Below are 23,184 nucleotides of genomic sequence, written 5' to 3'. Positions count from 1 at the left end.
AAAAAATTGACAAACCATTAGCCAGACTCATGAAGAAGAAAAGAGAGAAGACTCAAATAAACAAAATTAGGAATGCAAAAGGAGAAGTTATAAGAGACAATAAAGAAACATAAAATAAGAGACTATTATGAGCAACTATATGCCAATAAAATAGACAACCTGAAAGAAATGGACAGATTCTTAGAAAAGTTCAACCTTCCAAGACTGAATCAGGAAGAAATAGAAATTTTGAACAAACCAATCACAATTACTGAAATCAAAACTGTGATAGAAAAAAGTCTCCCCCAAAGCAAAAGCCCAGGGCTTCACAGGTGAATTATATCAAATAATTTTTGATAGAATTCTATCAAAGAATCCTTAGAGAAGAGCAAATGCCTGTTCTTCTCAAACACTTCCAAAAAAATTGCAGATGCAGAAACCCTTCCAAATTTGTTCTATAAGGCCACCATCACCCTGATACCAAAGCTAAAGACATCACACACACAAAAAGAAAATTATAGGCCAATATTGCTGATGAAAATAAATGCAAAACTCCTCCACAAAATTCTAGCAAACAGAATCCAACAACACATTAAAAGGATCATACACCATGTTCAAGTTGAGCTTATCCCAGGGATACAAGGACTTTTCAATATTTGCAAATCAATCACAAATGGTGTGACACTTCATATTAATAAATTGAAAGATAAAAATCATATGAAAATCTCAATAGATGCAGAAAAAGCTCTCAACAAAATTCAGCACCCATTTATGGAAAAAAAAAACTCTTTAGAAAATAGACATAGAAGGAACCTACCTCAACATAATAAATGGCATATATAACAAACCCACAGCAAACATTTTCTCAATGGTGAATAACTGAAAGCATTTCCTCTGAGATCAGGAACAAGACAAGGGTGCTCACTCTTGCCACTATTATTCAACATAGTTTTGGAAGTCCTAACGATGACAATCAGAGAAGAAAAAGAAGCAGAAGGAATTCAGATTGACAATGAAGTAAAATTCTCACTGTTTGCAGACAACATGATACTATACATAGAAAATTCTAAAGATGCTATCAAAAAGTTACTAGAACTTATCAGTGAATTTAGTAATGTTTCCGGATACAAAATCAATACACAGAATTCCCTTGCATTCCTGTACAGTAACAACAAGAAATCAGAGAAATTAAGAAATCAATTCATCATTGCAACTGAAAGAATAAAATACCTAGGAATAAACCTACCTAAGAAGACAAAAGACCTGTATACACAAAACTATGACATTGATGAAAGAAATCAAAGACAACATAATCAGATGGAGAGATATACCATGTTCTTGGATTGAAAGAATATTGTGAAAATGACTATACTACCCAAATAATCTACAGATTCAGTGCAATCCCTATCAAGTTACCAATGGCATTTTCCACAGAACTGGAATTAAAAAAATCACAATTTGTGTGGAAACACTAAAGATCCCCAAATAGGAAAAAAAAAAAAAAATCCTGAGAGAGAAAAATGAAGCTAGAGGAATCAATCTTCCTGTCTTCAGGTTAACTACAAAGTTACAGTCATTAAGACAGTATGGTACTGACATAAAGCAAAAATATAGACCAATGGAATAAGATAGAAAGCCCAGAGGAAAAACCATGCCCCTATGGGCACCTAATCTTTGACAAAAGATGCAAGAATACATAATGGAGAAAGGACAGCCTCTTCAATAAGTGGTTCTGGGAAAACTGGACTTCTACATGTAAAAGAAAGAAATTAAAACACTTCCTAACCAGACCACCTGACCTGCCTCTTGAGAAACCTATATGAAGGTCAGGAAGCAACAGTTGGAACTAGACATGGAACAACAGACTGGTTCCAAATAGGAAAAGGAGTACACCAAGGCTGTATATTGTCACCCTGCTTATTTACTTATATGCAGAGCACATCATGAAAAATGCTGGGCTGGATGAAGCACAAGCTGGAATCAAGATTGCTGAGAGAAATATCAATAACCTCAGATATGCAGATGACACCACCCTTATGGCAGAAAGTGAAGAGGAACTAAAAAGCCTCTTGATGAAAGTGAAAGAGGAGAGTGAAAAAGTTGGCTTAAAGCTCAACATTCAGAAAACGAAGATCATGGCATCTGGTCGCATCACTTCATGGGAAATAGATGGGGAAACAATGGAAACGTGTCAGACTTTATTTTTTGGGGCTCTAAAATCACCGCAGATGGTGACTGCAGTCATAAAATTAAAAGACACTTACTCCTTGGAAGAAAAGTTATGACCAACCTAGATAGTATACTGAAAAGCAGAGACATTACTTTGCCAACAAAGGTCCATCTAGTCAAGGCAATGGTTTTTCCAGTGGTCATGTATGGATGTGAGAATTGGACTGTGAAGAAGGCTGAGTGCCGAAGAATTGATGTTTTTGAACTGCGGTGTTGGAGAAGACTCTTGAGAGTCCCTTGGACTGCAAGGAGAGCCAACCAGTCCATTCTAAAGAAGATCAGCTCTGGGATTTCTTTGAAAGGAATGATGCTAAAGTTGAAACTCCAATACTTTGGCCACCTCATGCGAAGAGTTGGCTCATTGGAAAAGACTCTGATGCTGGGAGAGATTGGGGGCAGGAGGAGAAGGGGATGACAGAGGATGAGATGGTCGGATGGCATCACCGACTCGATGGATATGAGTTTAAGTGAACTCCAGGAATTGGTGATGGACAGGGAGGCCTGGTGTGCTGCAATTCATGGGGTCGCAAAGAGTCGGACATGACTGAGCGACTGAACTGAACTGAACTGAACACCATACATAAAAATGAACTCAAAATGGATTAAAGACCTAAATATAAGACCAGAAAAAATAAAAATCTTAGAGGAAAACATAGGCAGAACACTCTTTGACATAAATCACAGCAAGATCCTCTATGACTTGCCTCTTACAAGTAATGGAAATAAAAATGAAAATAAACAAATGGGACCTAATTAAATTTAAAAGCTTTTGCATAGCAAAAGAAACCATAATTGAGATGAAAAGACAACTCTCAGAATGGGAGAAATTAATTGCAAATAAAGCCACTGACAAAGTATTAATCTCCAAAATATACAAACAGCTCATGCAGTTCAATATCAAAAAACCAAACAACTCAATCAAAAAATGGACAGAAAACCTAAACAGATCCAAAGAAGGCATACAGATGGCCAATAAAAACATGACAAAATGCTCAAATAGCTTATTATTAGAGAAATGAAATGAGGTATCACTTCCTACTGGTGAGAATGGCCATCATCAAAAAAATCCACAGACAATAAATTCTGGAGAGGGTGTGGAGAAACGAAGACCCTCTTGAACTGTTGATGGGAATAAAAATGATACAGCCACTGTGGAGAACAGTGCAGAGATTTCTTTAAAACCTAGGAGTTAAACTACATAGGACCTAGCAATCCCACTACTGGGCATATACCTTGAGAAAACCACAATGCTAAAAGACACATGTACCGCAATGTTCATTGCAGCACTATTTGCAATATCCAGGACATGGAAACAACCTAGATGTCCCTTGAGAGACAAATGGACAAAGAAATATATACAATGGAATATTACTCAGCCATAAAAAGGATGAATTTGAGTCAGTTCTAGTGAGGTGGGTGAATCTTTAGCCTGTTATACAGAGTGAAGTAAGCCAAAAGGAGAAAGACAAATATCTTATATTAATGCATCTATATGGGATCTAGGAAAATAGTACTGACGAACCTATTTGCAGAGTAGCAATAGAGAGATACACATAGAGAACAGACTTTGGACAAAGTGGGGGAAGGAGAGGGTGGACAAACTGAGAGAGTAGCACTGAAACATACACATTACCATATGGAAAATAGATAGTCCATATCTATTTTCTGTATTTGCTGTACAACGCAGGGAGCTCAATTTGGTGCTGTGTGACAACCTAGAGGGGTGGGAGGGAGGTTCAAGTGGGAAGGGATGTATGTGTATCAATAGCTGATTCATGTTGATGTATGGTAGAAATGAACACAACATTGTGTTGATTATCCTCCAATTAAACAATAAGTGAAGCAGTGAAAAAAATTTGCTTTTGAAATTATTTGTATTGTGATCTCTCAATAATCATGTACATTCTTTAGAATTTCTTTTAAATGAGGAAAATTAAATTTATTTACAAAAGTGTGAAAAGTTTATTAATAAAAAGAATATAAATTAGTGAAGACATAAGAATTGACATTTAATTAAATTTATTTATTTATTAATCATAAATTAGCATTTAATTAAAATTTTATTAATTTTGAGTTCACATTTTTCCCTTGTAGTTCGAGCCTTTCTTCTTTTTCTTCTCCTTCTCCTCCTCGTTTTCCTTCATCTCCTCTTTCTTTTTACTTAAGGACTGTCAGAACTTTTCAAAAACTCTCAGATTTTAAGCACCATGCTGTCTAATGAATAAAAGTGTACAATCAGCTCTGTTGATTAGCTTATTATGTAGGCTGACTTATCTAACACAATTCATAAGGCTATGTATTAAGTTTGGCCATATGAAATTCCTGGGTTTTGTTTTGTTTTTGGTAAAATATGACTGAATAGAGACAATTTCACATGATTTAAGTTAATGGTTTTTGGTTACAAATACATTTTTTCCTCTGGAAGTGTAGAGTTAAATCACAAAGCTAAGACTTAAAAAGCAGAGTTCTGTGCTTGTCGTAGGTGTTCGGCAAATATTTGCAGAATGAATGCGTGCTCGTATTCACGAGTGACTGAACAAGACACAGGAATGTAAACAAGAGCAAAATTGCATGGTTCAGACTAGTGGTAATGGAACTGCCAGAACATATTCATCATATGAAGAACTGTGACAATTACTTTAAAGTCTTTTTAACCAATATTGTCTTTTTAATTCAGTTTTGTTTTGCTAGCCAGAGATTGGCATTAGCTGCGTGGGAAAGAAGTCCTGGCGTACCTCACTGCTGACTCCTCATTAGGGAATAACAAATGGGAACATCGTGGCAATTGAAGGAGAAAAAGAGGCATTGTGGATTTAAGAGAGAGACTTCAGAGGTTGGTAGGATTTTCATGAAGCATGTTGCTTTTCATTTGGCAGCAAGAACTGTCTCTGGAAGGTGCTGGTGTTTTTCTTTCCATATGATCCCAGGGAAACCAACAACTCTATTTTTTTTTTTTTCCCCCAACGGCAATCCTAGAGAAAAACAAAGGGGATTATCAAATCTTAATGATTAATAGAGCTTCAATGTTGGGTCAATCCACCACCCGTCAATTTACTCATCCTTTTATCCTGTTGAACTATGATATACCAGATACTGTCCAGGTGCTGGGAAGACAGTGCGGTTTAAGATATAAGATGGATTTCCAAACTAGAGGGGATGTTCATCTGGTGTTGGGAGAGTAAATGTGATTAGCGCTAAAAGAGCAGGGGGGGCTTGCTCAACACATAGCTAGAGAACGGATGCCTGGAGATGCTGGAGGAGATTTCATCAGAGGTGTTAACTGACCTGGGTCCAGAACAGAGGTTTTTAACCTTGGCTAAATAGATTGGAATAGCCAGAAGATTTAAAAGAAGAGAGAAAGAAAAGCAAAGGTAGAGAGGGAGAGAAAGAAGAAAAAAAGAACCATGGCAACCCAGGATCCACCACACAGGTTCCAGTTTAATTGATTTGGGGGTGGAGATCTGTTTTGTTATATTTCTATTTTGCCCTTAAAAAAAGCTAATATGTTAATATCAGGTTAATATTGATACAGTTAGCAACTAGATTGAGAACCATTGGTCTGGGAGAAGTAGAAACACATAAGGAGAGGGAGGTTGGATTCGTTGAAGGAGGAGAAAGTTGCAGAGTCTTCCACCCTAAGTAAATAGTAGGAGAAAAGAAAGATGACATCCTAAGGATTTCAGCCTCATGATGGGGGTCAGTCCAGTGTATGTGGAAATGTGGAACGGAACATTCTGTAGAAAACTGGATGCCTAGGAGTGCTTCCATGAGGGAAAGAGTCAGCAAGAAGGGTTTCACTGTGGTCTAGTGTCTCAGTGAAGAACTCACGGTTAGGTGTGAAAAGTCAGCCAGAAGACACCGGTGTTTTCAAGCATGTGATATGTACAGGAGGAGGGACCTTGATTGTCATTATCCATGAATACAAAATGTAGACTCCAAATCAAGAAATTTACATGAAAAACTGGTGCAAAGTGATAAAAACAACAGGATATCCCTAGAGACAAACAACCCTAGGATTACAATCTCTACCCAGAATACACAAGGTTCCCACAGGAAACAAATTTCACTGAAGACCAGGCCTGATATAAAAAAACTATTAATACTCAAGCAAGAAAAAAATGCCATGTGAATGAGTACGTGTAGAAACTATATATTCTAGGTCGATCTGAGAGAGACTTTTATATGAACATGTTTAGCATGTTCAAAGGGCTTCCCTGGTAGCTCACTAGGTAAAGATTCCGCTTGCAATGCAGGAGATCCAGGTTTGATCCCTGGGTGGGGAAGATCCTCTGGAGAAGGAAATGACAACCCACTCCAGTATTCTTGCCTGGAAAATCCGATGGACAGAGGAGCCTGGCAGGCTATAGTCCATGGGGTCACAAGAGTTGGACATGACTTAGTGACTAAACCACCACCAGCATGTTCAAAGAAATAGAAATAGGAAACATCCAGTAGGCCAGAAAAGAAAAAAACAGACTTAAAAAAAAAACCACTCAAACAAATAGAAATTAAATTTATTTATAATTAATTATAATTAGTTTATAATTAAAATAAATTTGAGAAAATGCTCATTGGTTATAGGATATAGTCTATATGTAGCTGAAAAAAATAACTGAAAAATTAGAAGACAGAGCTGAAGAAATTACAGAAAGCTGAAGAATATTCCACATATAGAGAAACAGGTAGAAAACAGAGGTCCTGAGTATGAATTTTTTGCTACAAATGCTGCTTGGAATACAGAACATAAGATTGACATTTTAGATAGGTGAGAGACAGAGTTAGTATATAGGATAAATCAGTTATCCTAAAATTTCTGAGAAATATTAACATGTATATTGTCAGCATATTTGAGTTTCTGTGTTTGCTAAGAAGGGCAAAAGATGCTTGTAATACGAATTTTTTTAAATTTTCTTTGTAAATGCAAAAAAATTTCTGTCAGTTCCGTTGTGTCCGACTCTTTGTGACTCCATGGACTGTAGCACGCCAGCCTCCCTGTCCGTCACCAACTCCCAGCATTTGCTCAAACTCACATCCATCGAGTCAGTGATGCCATCCAACCATCTTATCCTCTGTCATCCCCTTCTCCTCCTGCTTTCAATCTTTCCTAGCATCAGGATCTTTTCAAATGAGTCAGTTCTTCGCATCAAGTGGCCAAAAGTATTGGAGTTTCAACTTCAGTCCTTCCAATGAATATTCGGACTGATTTCCTTTAGGATGGACTGGTGGGTTCTTCTTGCAGTCCAAGGGATTCTCAAGAGTCTTCTCCAACACCACAGTTCAAAAGCATCAATTCTTTGGTGCTCAGCCTTCTTTATAGTCCAACTCTCACATCCATACATGACCACTGGAAAAACCATAGCTTTGACTAGACAGACCTTTGTTGAAAGTATGGTTGAATGATAAACTTGAGGCCGTGAAATCTTTGAGGAAACTGAATAATTGTTTCAGACATTTTGTTGTAGGAAACTGCTTATTCCATAAAAAAGTAAGTTATGATTTTCAAAAGAAATTAATCTAACTAGCTAATCTTGTGATAATGAACAGTTTAGCTAAATCTTACTTATCTATTAGGATTCTAATTAATTCTATCAGAATGAAAGACCTAGCAAATCCTCAGTTTTAGAAAGATGGCTAAAGTTGTTCTTCCTTGAAAAAAGCAAAATATTGAAATATAATTTCAGATGATTAGCTGTAAAAAGTGAAGAATCTGTTTTCTTGGTCTGGAGCCCGCCAGACTTCTTTGTCCATGGGGTTCTCCAGGCAAGAATACTGGAGTGGTTGAAATTTCCTTCTCCAGGGGAATCTTCCCAACCCAGGGATTGAACCTGAGTCTCCTGCATTGCAGGCCAACTCTACCATCTGAGTCACTGGTGAGGATAGTAAAGTTAAAATTAAAAAATTAAAATTCAGTGAATACCACTTATAGAAATTAAAAAAACATCCAAAACAACATTGGATATTTTCCCATTGGCACAGATGTATTTGGAAAAAGTGAAAAATATGGACCAGAAGGAAACACTCCTAACTTAACGAAAGTGACTGTAAGGGGAGGAGGGTAAAAGAAGGCGAGGAAAGGTGAGGAAGATTAAGAAGTACAAAGTATGAGTCAGGGGTACAGAATGTACAGTGTAAGGAACGTAGCCAATAACTATTTAATCTTTCTATGGTGACTGATGATAACTAGACGTATCATGGTGATTCTTTTGAAATGTATAGAAATATCAAATAACTATGTTGTGTAACAAGAACTAACAGAGTGTTATAGGTTGATTACACTTCAACACCAACCAACCAAACAAACAAACTCATAGGGAAAGAGATCATATTTGTGGCAACCAGAGGATGGGGGTAAAAAGAGGGGAAATTGAATGAAGATGGTCAAAAAGGTAAAAATTTCCAATTATAAGATAAATAACTACTTTGGGTTTCCATTTCCTTTTCCAGGGGATCTTCCTGACCCATGGATCAAACCCAGGTCTCCTGCATTGCAGGCAGCTTCTTTACCATTTGAGCTACAGAGAGGACCTCGGGATATAAGGTACAACATGGTAAATATAATTAATACTGCTGCACATTATATGCAAGTTGTTAATGGAGAAAATCCTGAGTTCTCATCACAAAGAAAGCATATTTTTTTCTAATTCTTTAATCTTGTATTAATAGATGAGATGATGGGTGTTCACCTAACTTACTGTGATAATCAGGTAAGTGAAATGTAAGTCAAATGATTATGTTACTCAAATTCATACAGTGCTATTCATCAATTATATATCAATAAAATGGGAAGAAGATAGTAACTGTATCTGAGTTGTGTGGGAGACAAGAATCAACCTGGGCTTTTTGCAGGGAGATGATGTGGTACAAAGTACTCTATTATTTTTCTTATAAAGGGGTTCTGAAGTATTTATTGCATATATATATTTACATATACACACACATATTCACATGGTGAGTTCCTGGATGTTTGTTATACTTCTGTAAACTTTTCCCTTTATGTAAAATTTTTATAACTAAAAAAGTAATGCAATCATTACAATTTATTGTCTATAGCCCTATTTAGAGGAAAAGGTAGAGGTTAACTGTGTGCTAAATGACGCATAAAGGCTGATTTGTCCATTTCCACTATTCGTTCCATTTTTATCTTTTTTTATATGGCTAATCTAGAAGCTTAGTGAAAATTAACTGAAGAACTAGCTTTCAAATTGAATAACTCCCAAATGCATATTTTTGTCCTTAATGATGTTAAAGAGGTTGTTCTCACCTTTAGAAATTTTCTATTTTTTTATTTCACAGGCAACTCCCTTGAACTCTTTTAGGCAGGAACACACACATTCTCCGTCCAGCAGAACCACAGTCCCTCCGTTTTGGCACGGTTCGCATTTCCTTGAACTAAATTCATTGATGTAGTCTTCAATGGCTCTTTCCAAATTTTGTTTCTTGAGGTGCGCATCTTTCATTTTCACTGGAATCAGATCATATATTGGAGCCAGCTGCAAGACAGAAAAACGTTTAATTTTAGGTCTTTTCCTACTGACTAATATTTTAGTTTATGTGATATTTTTGACTAAATTATTTATTCTTTGATTCATTAATTCAACAAAGGCTTATTGAATGATTATTATTGCCAGCTATAATGTTAGCTTCTAAGACTTGGTGGCTCAGATGGTAAAGAGCCTGCCTGTAATATGGGAAACCTGGGTTCAATCCCTGGGTTGGGTAGATCCCCTGGAGAAGTAAATGGCAATCCACTCCAGTATTCTTGCCTGGAATATCCCATGGATGGAGGAGCATGACAGGCAATGGTCGATGGGGTCACAAAGAGTTGGACACATCTGACTGACTGACAACAACATGTTAGCTTTTAAGCCTATACTAGTGATCAAAAGTAGCTATGATCTCTGTAACCATGGAGATCCTATTATAGAGATAAAGTGTGTTAGTCACTCAGTCATGTCCAACTCTGTGTGACCCCCATGGACTGTAGCCCTCCAGGCTCCTCTGTCCATGGGATATTCCAGGCAAGAATACTGGAGTGGGTTGCCATTTTCTTCTCTGGGAGGGTCTTCCCGATCCATGGATCAAACCTGGGTCTCCTGCATTACAGGTGGATTCTTTACAATCTGAGCCACCAAGGAAGCCCATTATTGAGGAAAGGAGACTGATACTGCGAGATAATTTACTGACATATGTATGGTGAATCTTTTTTGCTGCCTTTTTTCTGTCTCCCCCTTCCAGAAGGTAGACAAGTGCTTGCGATCTCTTGTCTAAGAGGAGGTTTATGTGTAATGCCAAGTCCAGAATGTCCCTAAACACGAATATTTTATTACCTTTGAGGGAGAGCTTTCCTCCAGTCTAGGAAGAGGATAGAGTTAGCATAATTTTCAAGTAGCGGGAACCATAACTAGATCTCTAACAGCTATTTTGGCAAGTAGCAAAATCTTTGAAGGGCCCCCAGGGAAGGTGGCTATCAGGGACCAGGCTACAGATTTGTCAGTGTCTCCAATACACAGTCTTGGCATGGAAAGTTTGAAACCACTTGATGTCAAATAAGCTTGTAAACTTTAACCATGAGGTCATCAGGGTGACCACAATGGACTAAATACTTACATATGTCATATCCTTATTTCCCGACGAGAAACATCTGGATAAGCAAGAACCACCCTGAACCCATTCAACAAATGAATGACCAATGAATTTTCCAGCAGAAGGAAGAGTGGAAATGTCAAATTTAATCATACTTAAATAAATGAAGCAAAGTGATTTATTTTGTACCCTTAAATTCCTGGAGTAAGATACATAGTTGCCACAATTGAATCAGGGAAGTTTGGAAAAGCTTTCCTGAGAAAATGACTATGAAGTTGAGATTTGAGGGTGTAAAGACAAAAAGACTACTCTAGTAATATAGTGCAGAGTTTAAAAAAATAATTCTTACAGTAATGTTACATATCTAACACAGATAGAATATATAGAGTTATGTTTCATAAATCTATATAAACCATATACGGGCTTCCCAGGTGGCACTAGTGGTAAAGAACCCACCTGCCAATGCAGGAGACATAAGAGACTTGGGTTCAATCCCTGGATTTGGAAGATTCCCTGGAGGAGAGCCTGACAACCCACTCCAGTAATCTTGCCTGGAGAATCCCATGGACTGAGGAGCCTGGCAGGCTACAGTCCATAGCGTTGCAAATGAGACCCTTTGGTGGCATAGTACTTTGAAATGAGATAGCAAAATTTAGAAGAAATGAGAATCTAAAGACTCAAGAAAGATGAGATTAAAAAATATACCACAAATTCCTGCAGAAGAGTAATGATAGATTAAATAATGTTAACCAATCCTTTTTCTGAGGACAACGAGAAAAGCTGAACAAGTAAATAAAAGTGAAGTTTAAAAATCCACTTGAAGACCCTGGAGAACTAACAAGATAACAAAATATGACTAGGCTAAGACCAGGGAGGTGGTAGAAGTTCAGTGAGGTGAGATCAGTACTTTTGGGTTAACAGTCTCCTTGACACATTTCTTAAATCAGGAAGAGGAGCTAAGAGGTAGGGCAGCATGTTACTGGGCTGGGAAAAAGATTGGAATTCAGAAACAACAAAGGTAAACAAGTTGTGTTTTTGGCTGAGACTCAAGGACCAGAGCCCTAGAAGTAAGTGGGAATTGGAACTGAGGAAGCCCTGGCAAAGAATGCAGCCAGTTTAAACATAATCCTGAGTCGGTACCCCAGAAACTTTAAAAATATACATATGTATTTTCTTTGGAAGAAAATAAAATCACCTCAAGCCTCAAGCTACTCTGATAGAATCCCTGGCAATATGGGAGATATGAGTTGGATATCTGGTCAGGGAACTAAGATTCCGCATGCCATGGGGCAACTAAGCTTTTGTGCCTCAGTTACAGAGAAGCCCGCATACCACAACGAAAGTTCCTGCATGCTGCAATTGAGACTTGACACAGCCCAAAATAAGTAAATAAAAAATAAAATAAAAAACTAGAAAAGGGACTTCCCTGGTGGTCTGAGCTTCTACTGCAGGAAATGCAGGTTTGATCCCTGATTGGGGAACAAAGATGCCCACATGCTACATGACACAGCCAATAAAAACCAAACTAACAAAAAAGAATGCTACTGGAGGGTGAAAGTCCTCCAGTGAAAGAAGACATCTGTAACACTGTTATAGGAGAATAGGCTCATATCCTGAATACATCAAGAACTTCTACAAAGTCCCCACAACTGTCCCTCAGTGGAGTCTTTTATGAATTAGCATGTAGGATTCAGATTCCAACTCTGACATATTTAATTGGAAGAAAGAAACCCCTTAACAGTGTTGCCACATTAGCACAAACAGCAAAAGTATGTGGTGGAGTTATTTTGATTTTCACGAAAAGAAATCCATCTTGTTTTTACCCTTCAAAGGAAAGTCAAGGCCAGATAACTGAAGATACAGGATTAGAGGGTCACAGAGAAAATACAGTTTGGATGAAATTCGTAAACAGTGTTCAAAGAGATAAAAAGGAAGGACAAGCAATGGTAAATAGTTTCAGAGGAGCCCCTGGAGTCAAGAATCCCAAAAGAAGACAAAGAACAATGAAAATGCACTTCTTGAAGTTTAAGAGCCACATTTTTTCCCTCCGATGAACTTTGGCCTTCTGTTAAGTAAGAAAACAGTTTTCATTTTTCTCCCATACTAGCTAACTGTTCTCTTTCTATCATTTTCAGTAGAAGTTTCTTTCTCCCAAGTAAAGATGTCATAGTGAAAATCTGAATCCTACTGCTAATTCATAAAAATTATGAATTTTCAGTAGATGTAATCTATCATGTGACATGCTTAAAATACAATGAATTCACAATATAGTTTGATATTAACTACACTTAAGTTTCTTGATGTCCACTTAATGAAACTATATGAACCAAACGTAGTTTGTTGAAAAAGTGTTTTGTTTTAAACTGCTATACAAGGGAGTCAGGGATGATGTCACTATAACTAATGACCGTAGTGTAGAACATTGGTACCACAGCTCTTTAAAATTCTTCTGATGTTTTTTAACATCTGGTGCATCATGCTAAGAGTTGCATGATAAACAAAAATGGTAGATCAATTAATTCATTCTTACTCAAAGTTGCTCCAGAAAGAGCTGAATAGAACTTGATATGTGGGTGGATAAGAGCTGCTGAGGGAAATGAGGGAAAGGAGAATTGAGAATGCATGGCGAAGGCAAGTGAAGGCAAAAGCAACAAAAATGCACAAAAGTCATGCAGGAGGACCCATCAGTGCACAAGGTGAGTCATAAATTTGGTTATATTTTTGCAAGTTGAATAAGACAACTGGATTTTAAATTGCATGCATGTAAGAAAAGCTCACTTGATTCCCAAGAGAAACAAAATGAACTTGAAACTAAGAATGAACAGTGATATCTCCCATGAGTTCTCATAAAGGGGACGTTGTATTATGTAATATCCTTTCAGTAAATAAAGCAAGCGTAAATTAGCTTTTATAATGCAAAAATAAAACTCTGCAGGAAGTCAATATGCTATATGCTACCTATACTGATTGATCTCTACTACTACTGCTCTGGAGGAAATCATAAACTTTATATCTCTCAGGCAATCCTTACTAAATGTAATTTCACTCAGTTGACATTTTAATAACTAGTTTGCGGCAGTAAGCTGAAGAAACCAAAGTTCAGGTATTCTATTGAGGCAAAATGTAGGGCCGTTTATGTTAACATTCAGGCAAGAGGGAAATGGGAATAGTATATTTTCATGAAAGCCGAAGACTATGACAAAACCAGTACTGGAAGGGTGACCTAGCTTATCTCCTCTTCAGAGAAGGGCTGAAGGACAATTCTTGGGCTGGGCCAAGACACTCCTCAAGAAGTGATCTGGGGTCTGCTGAAACACACACAAACAACAGGGTAATCAAAGGGACAGTATTATACTTAATAAGCATGGTCATAGTTACTTTAGTGTGGAAAATAAATAGAAATAAAACCAAGTGCTTTGCTTAGAAAATCTCAGTAACATATTTAAGCAGCTTTTAATTTAGACTGATGTAACTTCCTCATGTTTCCTCCAAGAGAAACTCTTTGCAACATAAATATCTAGATAATTGATGTAGATTGCTGCTGCTGCTGCTGCCTACAGAGAATTAAATATAAACCAGTTTAATATGGGTAGGGAGGGGCTTTTTCCATTTTTTGCATAATTGAATAGAAAGGCCAGTTATTTTATTATGGTCATCCCAGTATTTGGACATGTCATAATACACAGACTATTGTCAATTACCAAAGAATAAATCCATGACTATAGATTGTTCAGTTATCTCATGGAAATGCCAGTTAACCAAAGGACCTTACATTTATAGGAGCAAAATAACTTGGAATCTATTTCAAGATTAAATTAAGCTTTATCTCAAGTCTCTTTAGAGGTTTAAAAGCCATACAGAGTCAAAAAGTTCATATTATTTTACTATTTTCTGAATTTCTTCTCTAATAAGATGAATTTAAGAAATGTTTCATGGTGGACTCACTAGGGTTGACTTTTTCTCAGGGAGAACATTAATATGAAAAGTCCAAGCTTCTAATTCTTGAAGAAAGAAACATACAGATATTTTAGATAAAATGCCTGAATGAAAGTGAAAGTCACTCAGTCACGTCTGACTCTTTGCAACCCCATGGACTATACAGTCTGTGGAATATTCAAGGCCGGAATACCGGAGTGGGTAGCTTTTCCCTTCTCCAGGGGATCTTCCTAACAGAGGGATCAAATCCAGGTCTCCCACATTGCAGGTGGATTCTTTACCAACTGAGCTATCAGGAAGATGAAATGCCTACTAGTCTAAAAACATGGGATAGTTGTCCTTAAAAATAGAATAAACTATTTTGCATCCAGCCAATAGTACTGAGCCAACAGAGCTGATGAATGTCTTTGAATAATTCTAGTAAATTCAGTAGTAAGTCTTCAGCAGATACTTTATTGACTTGAGATTTAAAAAATCATCAGCTCTAGGATATTCTGGAGTGTGATGTCAAGTAGGCCTTAGGAAGCATTACTACAAACAAAGCCATTGGAGATGATGGAATTCCAGCTGAACTATTTAAAATCCCAAAGATGATGCTGTTAAAGTGCTGCACTCAATATGTCAGCAAAATTGGAAAACTCAGCAGCGGCCACAGGAGTAGAAAAGGTCAGTTTTCATTCCAAACCCAAAGAAGGGTAGTGCAAAAAAAATGTTCAAACTACTGTGCAATTGTTCTCATCTCACATGCTAGCAAGGCTATGGTCAAAATCCTTCAAGCCAGGCTTCAGCAGTACATGAAGTGAGAACTTCCAGATGTGCAAGCTGGATTTCAAAGAGGCAGAGGAACCAGAGATCAAATTGCTGACACTTGTCGGATCATGTAGAAAGCAAGGGCATTCCAGAAAAACATCTTCTTCTGCTTCTTTGACTATGTATAGCTTTTGTGTGGATCACAACAAACTGGAAAATTCTTAAAGAACTGGTAGTACCAGATCACCTTACCTGTCTTCTGAGAAACCTGTATGCCTGTCAAGAAGCAACAGTTAGAAGTGGACATGGAACAATGGACTGGTTCAATATTGTAAAGAAGTATGACAAGACTGTATTGTGTCATCCTGCTTATTTAACTTATATGCAGAGTACATCTTGCAAAATACCAGACTGGATGACTCACAAGCTGGAATCAAGACTGCCAGTGGGAATATCAGCAACCTCAGATATACAGATGATACCACTCTAATGGCAGAATGTGAAGAACAATTAAGAGAGTCTCTTGATGAGAGCAAAAAAAGGAGAGTAAAAAAGCTGGCTTGAAACTCAATATGAAAAAAACTAAGATTATGGCATCTGGTCCCATAACTTAATGGCAAGTAGAAGGGGAAAAAGTGGAAACAGTGTCAGACTTTATTTTCTTGTGCTCCAAAATCACTGCAGATGGTGACTGCAGCCATGAAATTAAAAGACACTTGCTCCTTGGAAGGAAAGCTATGACAAACCTAGACAGCATATTAAAAAGCAGAGACGTCACTTTACCAACAAATGTCCATAGAGTCAAAGCTATGGTTTTCCCAGTAGTCATGTATGGATGTGAGAGCTGGACCATAAAGAAGGCTGAGTGTCGAAAAATTGATGTTTTCAAACTGTGGTGCTGGAGAAGACTCTTGAAACTCCCTTGGAGAGCAAGGAAATCAAACCAGTCAATCCTGAAGGAAATCAATCCTGAATATTCACTGGAAGGACTGATGTTGTAACTCCAATACTTTGGTCATCTAATGTGATCAGCCAGCTCATTGGGAAAGATCCTGATGCTAGAAAAGATTGAAAGCAGAACGGGAAGCGGGTGGTAGAAGATGAGATGGTTGGATAGCATCACTGACTCAAAGGACGTGAAACTGAGCAAATTCCGGGAGATAATGGAGGACAGGGGAGCCTGGCATGCTGCAGTCCATAGGGTTGCAAAGAGTTGGACAGGACTCAGTGACTGAACAACAACAATAGAATATGATAAATTATTATTAAGACCTCCTCAGAGAACAATCTTGGATCCATACAAGAACAGTTGAACTTTGCAGAGATGAGAAGACAAGTCACTTTTGATGTCCTTCTGAATGTAAGGGTAGCGCAGTGGGAAAGACTTTGTCTGCCAATGCAGGAGACACAAGAGACAGGTTTGATCCCTGGGTTGGGAAGTTCCCCTGGAGGAGGAAATGGCAACTTGTTGCAGTATTCTTGCCTGGAGAATTATATGGACAGTGGAGTCTGGTGGATTACAGTCCATAGGGTCACAGAGTCAGACAAGACTGAGCATGAATGAATGCATGAACTGAATGTAAACTTCTATCTAAATCAATTCTTTTCTTGTTTGTTTGGCACTTGGCTTGTAGGATCTTAGTTCCTGCACCAGAGATCAGACGTAGGCCCTTGGCAGTGAAAGTACAGAGTTCCAACCTACTAGATCACCAGGGAATTCTCAACCAATTATTTTCCTGTTTAAGATCTTCTGAAAGATTTATTTCACTGAGTTCAAGATAATGAGTATAAATATTTTTTAAATATGACAAAATAAAAGTGGACTCTTGTGATTTTAATTTTGGTTAGCTTTTTTCTTCTCTTTATCCTAGCTTTTGAACAAAGTATTTGATGTCTTTCATGGATGTGTTTGCACATTTACAACTGGCTAGATTTTCATAGATTTCCATCATAATTTTGTAGTTTCTGAGTTTCTCAATCACATAAATGAGATAGCTTTGGTAATTTCATTCCCTTTAAAGACAATAATGAAGAATGAAGAAACCCAGTTCTCCAAGAACTAGTCCTAGCAAAAATGTCAACATGTTTATAGCTCAAGTTAATAAAATGGAAGTATGGGTCAATCAAAGATAAATTTGACCTGAGGGAAGAAAATTGTGAAACTGACAGGGAAAAACAGCTCAGACAGTAAAGAATCTGCCTTCAAAGCAGGAGACCTGGGTTTGATTCCTAGGTTGGGAAGATTCCCTGGAGAAGGGAATGGCTACCCACTCAAGTATTCTTACCTGGAGAATCCCATGGACAGAGGAGACTAGTGGGTTACAGTCCATGGGGCTGCAAAGAGTCAGGACTGAGCAACTAAAACTTTTACTTTTCACTTTCATAGAAGAAAGTAGGAAAAATACTTTCTAACAATATCAGGAACAAAATAAGCAGTAAAGGAAAACACATACATTTTTAGTTAGCTTGGGGAGAGAATGATGAGGCTAAATAACATTGTCAGTTATATTTTCTATTAATAGTTATAATGCCATTTTTTCCCCTTAGGAATAAGCACCAGACTGTAAAGTCCCAAAAAGTTTATAAACTGAAGACTATTATGATCAAGAAACAAAACGGAAAGGATTTCCTAACCATGAGAATTTCTCATCCTTGGTCTTACTTTCTGAGGACTTATGACCTTTTCTTTCACACAGGCCCTTGATAAATATAATTCTCCTATGTTGAAAAGGGTGGTATGATGTCACCTGAAGGCAAGAAACAACCAGCGCAGATGGAAGGGAACTGACAATTCCTGGGCAACTATTTTGTACCAATCTGTGCCTAGTCTCTATATAAGCAATCATACTAAGTCTTCAAAGTAAACACGAAGCCCTGGAGAACTCAGCATTGCAGAAGTCAGAAAATATGACACATCTAGAGAGGAACAGACACTGAGACTCAGTCTGCGAGGGTCTGATGCCCCTTCCGCACCTTTCTTCTATGCCCTGCTGCTTTCAGGGATGGGGTGCGAGTGAGTGACTCAGATACTCACATGTCTTTCAGATGAAGTTACATTTAGTCAGAAAATGACAAAATCTTCTATTTGAAAATAAGTATTTCTTACTTTTTGGCTTATGAGCACCGGAGCATCATTTAAGGAAGAGGCCCAATTTACAAAGTCAGTCACATTAATCGTTTTGGCTCCTCTGAGAAGTTTCTCTTTCAGTTCAGTTGCATATTTTCTGGTTCCTCCTCTTATGAATGTAATAACATCGTCGAAGAGGTCAGCCTCTGGCTTCGTATCTGAGAAGAGAAAGACAACATAAGTAAAGTGTGTATAGTTCTGTGATATTTGATAAATATTTATTGAACCCTTTCACAAGGTATAGCTCTAGTACATTTATTGAATTTTACTTATAAATATTACTTAGGTAATTTGTTCACCCCAAATCTCCAAGGGCAATTTTTACACTTGATCTTAGCCAAAAGGCCAAGAAGAAATCCAAGGATAATTTTTATTAGTAGACAATTATAGATTTCAATCTTTTTAAAGAAAATATAAATGGAATGATATTTAAGATACATTAATAATTGAAATGAACATGAACTTGGGCAAACTCCAGGAGATGGTGAGGGACAGGGAAGCCTGGTGTGCTATGGTCCATGGGGTCACAAAGAGTTGGACATGACTGGATGACTGAACACACACAATGCAATAATTTAAAGTTCATCACCTAAGCATGGGTACACATGGGGACATGAGTTTTTATTAAAAAAAAATAAATTTATTTATTTTTGGCTGCGCTGGGTCTTCGTTGCTGTATGGGCGTTCCCTAGTTGTGATGAGCAGAGGCTAATGTCCAGTTGCAATGCATGAGCTTCTGATTGCAGTGGCTTCTCTTGTTGCAGAGAATGGGCTCTAGAGCACATGGGCTTCAGCAGTTGTGGTGCGTAGGCTTAGTTGCCCCACAGCATGTGAAGTCTTCCCAGACCAGGAATTGAACCCACATCCCCTGCACTGGTGGGTGGATTCTGAACTACTGGACCACCAGGGAAATCCAACACGAACCTGGATTGCATGCATTTTTTGTTGAAGCCTTACCTTCATAATTATATTTTATATAAATTTGCATTAAGACTATTTTAATATTATAAAATATAAAGAATATGAAAAAAGAATAAATAAACACAATTTTTTCCACCACATTTTTTGCATATTTCTCCCTCAGTCTCTCCCAGACCAAAGCACTTTTAAAAAGATTTGGGTGAATCATTTAGAGCTGTGAATTTTTTGAACTAAAAATCTAATTCCAAGATGATATTTTTATCCTTCCTTATTTTTATAGATGAGAAAACTGAACCTTAGAGGCATGGAGTGACTAGCCCAAGCTTCAGGGTCAGATTTTGAAATTATGACATTTGATGGCAAGGTCAGCTTTCTTCTCACTTCGGCAGTAGTTTCCATTCATGACCACATGTTTGTGACTGGTATGCTTTTAAAAATTTTAGGTGTTCCTCTCCTCTATTTCTCCACTATCAGCTGACTCTTTAAAGGTGAATCTTAGGCATGTGCATTTCTGAGAATGTTCTCAAGTATTTCTAGTCAGAATGAAAAATTGAGAACTCCAGTACCACTCTTGATTATAAATCTGCCAATGATTAGCAACATAGGTAATATTTATACCAAGCAATTTATATTTCTTTAAAAAGTTATGTACTGACTTAATGTTAAGGATGGATTAGGGATTTTCCCATTTTCACCCAGTTTTATTGAGATATAATTGACATAAAACACTGTGTAAGTTTAAGGTGGACAACATAATGACTTGACATACATATATATATATATATATATTACAAAATGATTGTCACAAAGTTTAGTTAACACACATCACCTCATATGGTTACAAAAATGATTTTTTCCTTATGATGGGACCTTTTAGGATCTATTCTGTTAGTGACTTTCAAACATATCACACAGCAGTGTTAACTAGAGTCATCATGTTGTATATTACATCCACAGTACGTGCTTATCTTATAACTGGGAGTTTGTACTTTTTGACCAGTTGGGTGAGGATGAATTAGGGATTTTGAGTCAGGTGGAAAATTAGGGTGTTAAGGAGATGGCTTTGGCCTTCTCCTCTCTTGATGGACACAGACAGCACCTCCTCTAGGCCATTCAGAAGCTTTGTTAAAATTAGCGGAAAATAAAGAAAACTTTCCTCAAGATATTTTTCTACTATTGGTATTCTACCATTGTCACGGTAAATCTACAAATCTACAATGACCACCACCAGAGCTGTGCACTTCAGGGCTCAGCCACTGAATATATGTCCCCAGGTTACTTGTGTTTATAGCCATTTGGGAAACACTATAAAGATAAAACAGTTTTGGGAAATTTCCTGGCAGTCCAGTGGTGAGAACCATATGCTTTTACAACCAAGGGCCCACGTTCGATCCCTGGCCTAAGAACTAAGATCCCACAAGCTAGTGTGGCTCAGCCAAGAAAAAAAAATGTAAAATAGCTTTAAACGCTTTTAGGTTTTTGTTTTGTTTTTAAATAAAGAGGAGAGACAATAAAGAAGACTCATATGACAGGGCAGTTCTCATGGACATTTCTTCCTTCTTTTTACCCTAAAGTTAAATCATACTTACCCATTTGACCCATACCCTTCTTTGAGCAAAGTTTTGAATCAACATTTCCTGTAACTTCAACTCCAGCCTTCAGAGACAAATCCAGATCAAACCCGAGGCATCTCTGTACGTCCCTCACTTCAATACCTGTTTAATATATTTAGTTGGAAATTATTCGATAGTATCTATCAATATCATCAATAAATTCCAATGATGTTATTTTGTAAGAAACATACTGACTTAGATTCCTAGACATTATTACTGAACTCAGCTGTAAGGTTCTATCTGCCCCACTTTGCCCTCATACTAGAATCTAGTGGTCTCCTTTGACTTTGCTTGTGAACTTAATGGTAAAGGACAAATATATTTACTGCTTGTGAAAAAGGATGTGAGTCAGACCAGGGTGGTTATTTGAAGACCTTTATCTCTAACACCATAAAAGGGAGACAATGTCTAACATGTACTGAATGATTACGTGCCCAGCATCATTCTAAGTATTTTGTGGAATTGACTAACTTAATCCTCACATTAACCTCTTGAGGTAAGCTTTATCATTATCCTCATTTTACAGATGAGGGTACAGAATCATGAAACAGTTAAGGAACCTGCTTTGGGCAGATGATTCAAATACATGACACTTTGTTCTAGTCCTGTGAATACTCTTTAGTAGACACTGGTCATGGGAGCTGACTCACTGCGGTGTGTGGATGCTCCAGTGATAAGGAAGAAAAATCCTAATATTTACTTGAGTATATAGGAAATTATCTCTTTAAGAGTAACTGCCCAGGCCTCAGATCATTGACCCTATAGTTTTTGCTCTTATTTATCATTTCTGATCACACGCACGTATATAAACATGTAGTTGTTTGTCCTGGAAGCCAAAATACTTTATGAAAAAAGAAAGGGATAGGCTAAGTTAATCCCATTGTGGATTAGAATCTCAAAGTGAAATTTAGAAGTAGATATCTGGGGTATTTAGTCATTCATTCATTCAGCAAGTGTCTTTGGTGTACCCATAATTAGTGAGAATTTAAGAAATGTTCTGTGGAATTTTCAATGGGAAAGGAGGAAGGAGAATAAAAATGGAAGGCAATGCTAGAAATTCAGAATACTAAATTTCCAACCTTAACACAAGAAACATGAGAATTCTAAGATGGGGATGAAAATACCTAAGTGACCCCAAAGCTTAGATTCTCTACCTCAGCTGTGGACCTTTTCATGACCAGACAGAGTCTGGACATCCCACACCGAGGTGGAGGATGTGACTTGGTCCATGGGTGCGGCAAAGTGGAAAAGTAAGCAGAGTGATTCGCTCTTCAAAGACCCAGGGTTGACCTAATCATCTTTGTCTACTAAGGCCAGAAGGTACATAGATGTAAGTAGGTAGCTCTGAGTTATCCATGATGAAAGATTTCAACCTGTGGGGTTTTTCACCAAAGCAACTCTTAGCCTGAAGGGCTCTTTGTGATTTGATCACACTTCTCTTCTGACTTTCAGGTTATTTAAGACGCATCCCTTTTGTGCCCCTTCCCCACATGATATCTATCAATATAGGCTACCAGTCAGGGCTCCTAGAGACCTATTTATACCATCTCTCGGGAACAGCCTTGGGAGGCAGTATAAGCCAAGAAACATCATACTCCCCTTCCCCTGGCAATGCTTCTACTGGTCCAAGACTGAGGCATCAAAAGCAATTGGTTCTGGCCATTCATATTCGTTTCATCTACAAAATGTTTATCCACTGTGGGTACAGGTCAGGCTTTAGGATCAGAACTGAACCCCCCTTTTATTTTCACTTGACACAACCAGAGGCTAAGGATAAGAAGCTGTGGAAGTGGTTTTGGCAACATTTCCTTTGCTAAGAGATACATCCCAAAACTTTGAGAACAGAGAAAGGAGATAGGCTGACATTTATCACCTCTTTAAAGAGTATTGTAATTAGCCATAATTACCCACAAAATCAATAATTAAAACTTATTAACATAGAAAATTTGCATTTAGTTTATTTTTAAAAGGCTTTGAGGAAGTCTTTAGGCTAGGATTTTAATTATGTAGCTCACAGACCTATTCTGTACATATGGCAGACACTGA

At 37.6% G+C, this 23,184-nt stretch overlaps 1 protein-coding gene across 2 annotated transcripts in view; it reads right to left on the bottom strand.

The window, feature by feature from the left end:
• Nucleotides 1–4,855: 4,855 nt before the first annotated feature.
• The window catches only part of C9 (complement C9), a 65,316-nt gene continuing 46,987 nt past the window's right edge, over nucleotides 4,856–23,184 (bottom strand). For both annotated transcript variants that reach the window (XM_069555982.1, XM_069555983.1), the window contains exons 9-12: nucleotides 21,115–21,240; nucleotides 18,584–18,762; nucleotides 9,470–9,698; nucleotides 4,856–5,180 (exon numbers count right to left, since the gene is read on the bottom strand). In XM_069555982.1, the coding sequence (XP_069412083.1) occupies nucleotides 9,483–9,698; nucleotides 18,584–18,762; nucleotides 21,115–21,240 (521 nt within the window). In that variant the 3' untranslated portion in view covers nucleotides 4,856–5,180; nucleotides 9,470–9,482. The remainder of the gene's footprint in view (nucleotides 5,181–9,469; nucleotides 9,699–18,583; nucleotides 18,763–21,114; nucleotides 21,241–23,184) is intronic.

This window comes from Ovis canadensis, chromosome 16 (genome assembly GCF_042477335.2).
Source record: "Ovis canadensis isolate MfBH-ARS-UI-01 breed Bighorn chromosome 16, ARS-UI_OviCan_v2, whole genome shotgun sequence".
Taxonomy (NCBI): domain Eukaryota; kingdom Metazoa; phylum Chordata; class Mammalia; order Artiodactyla; family Bovidae; genus Ovis; species Ovis canadensis.
Note: the sequence above shows the minus strand (reverse complement) of the source record. Positions and strands in the feature narration are given on the sequence as shown.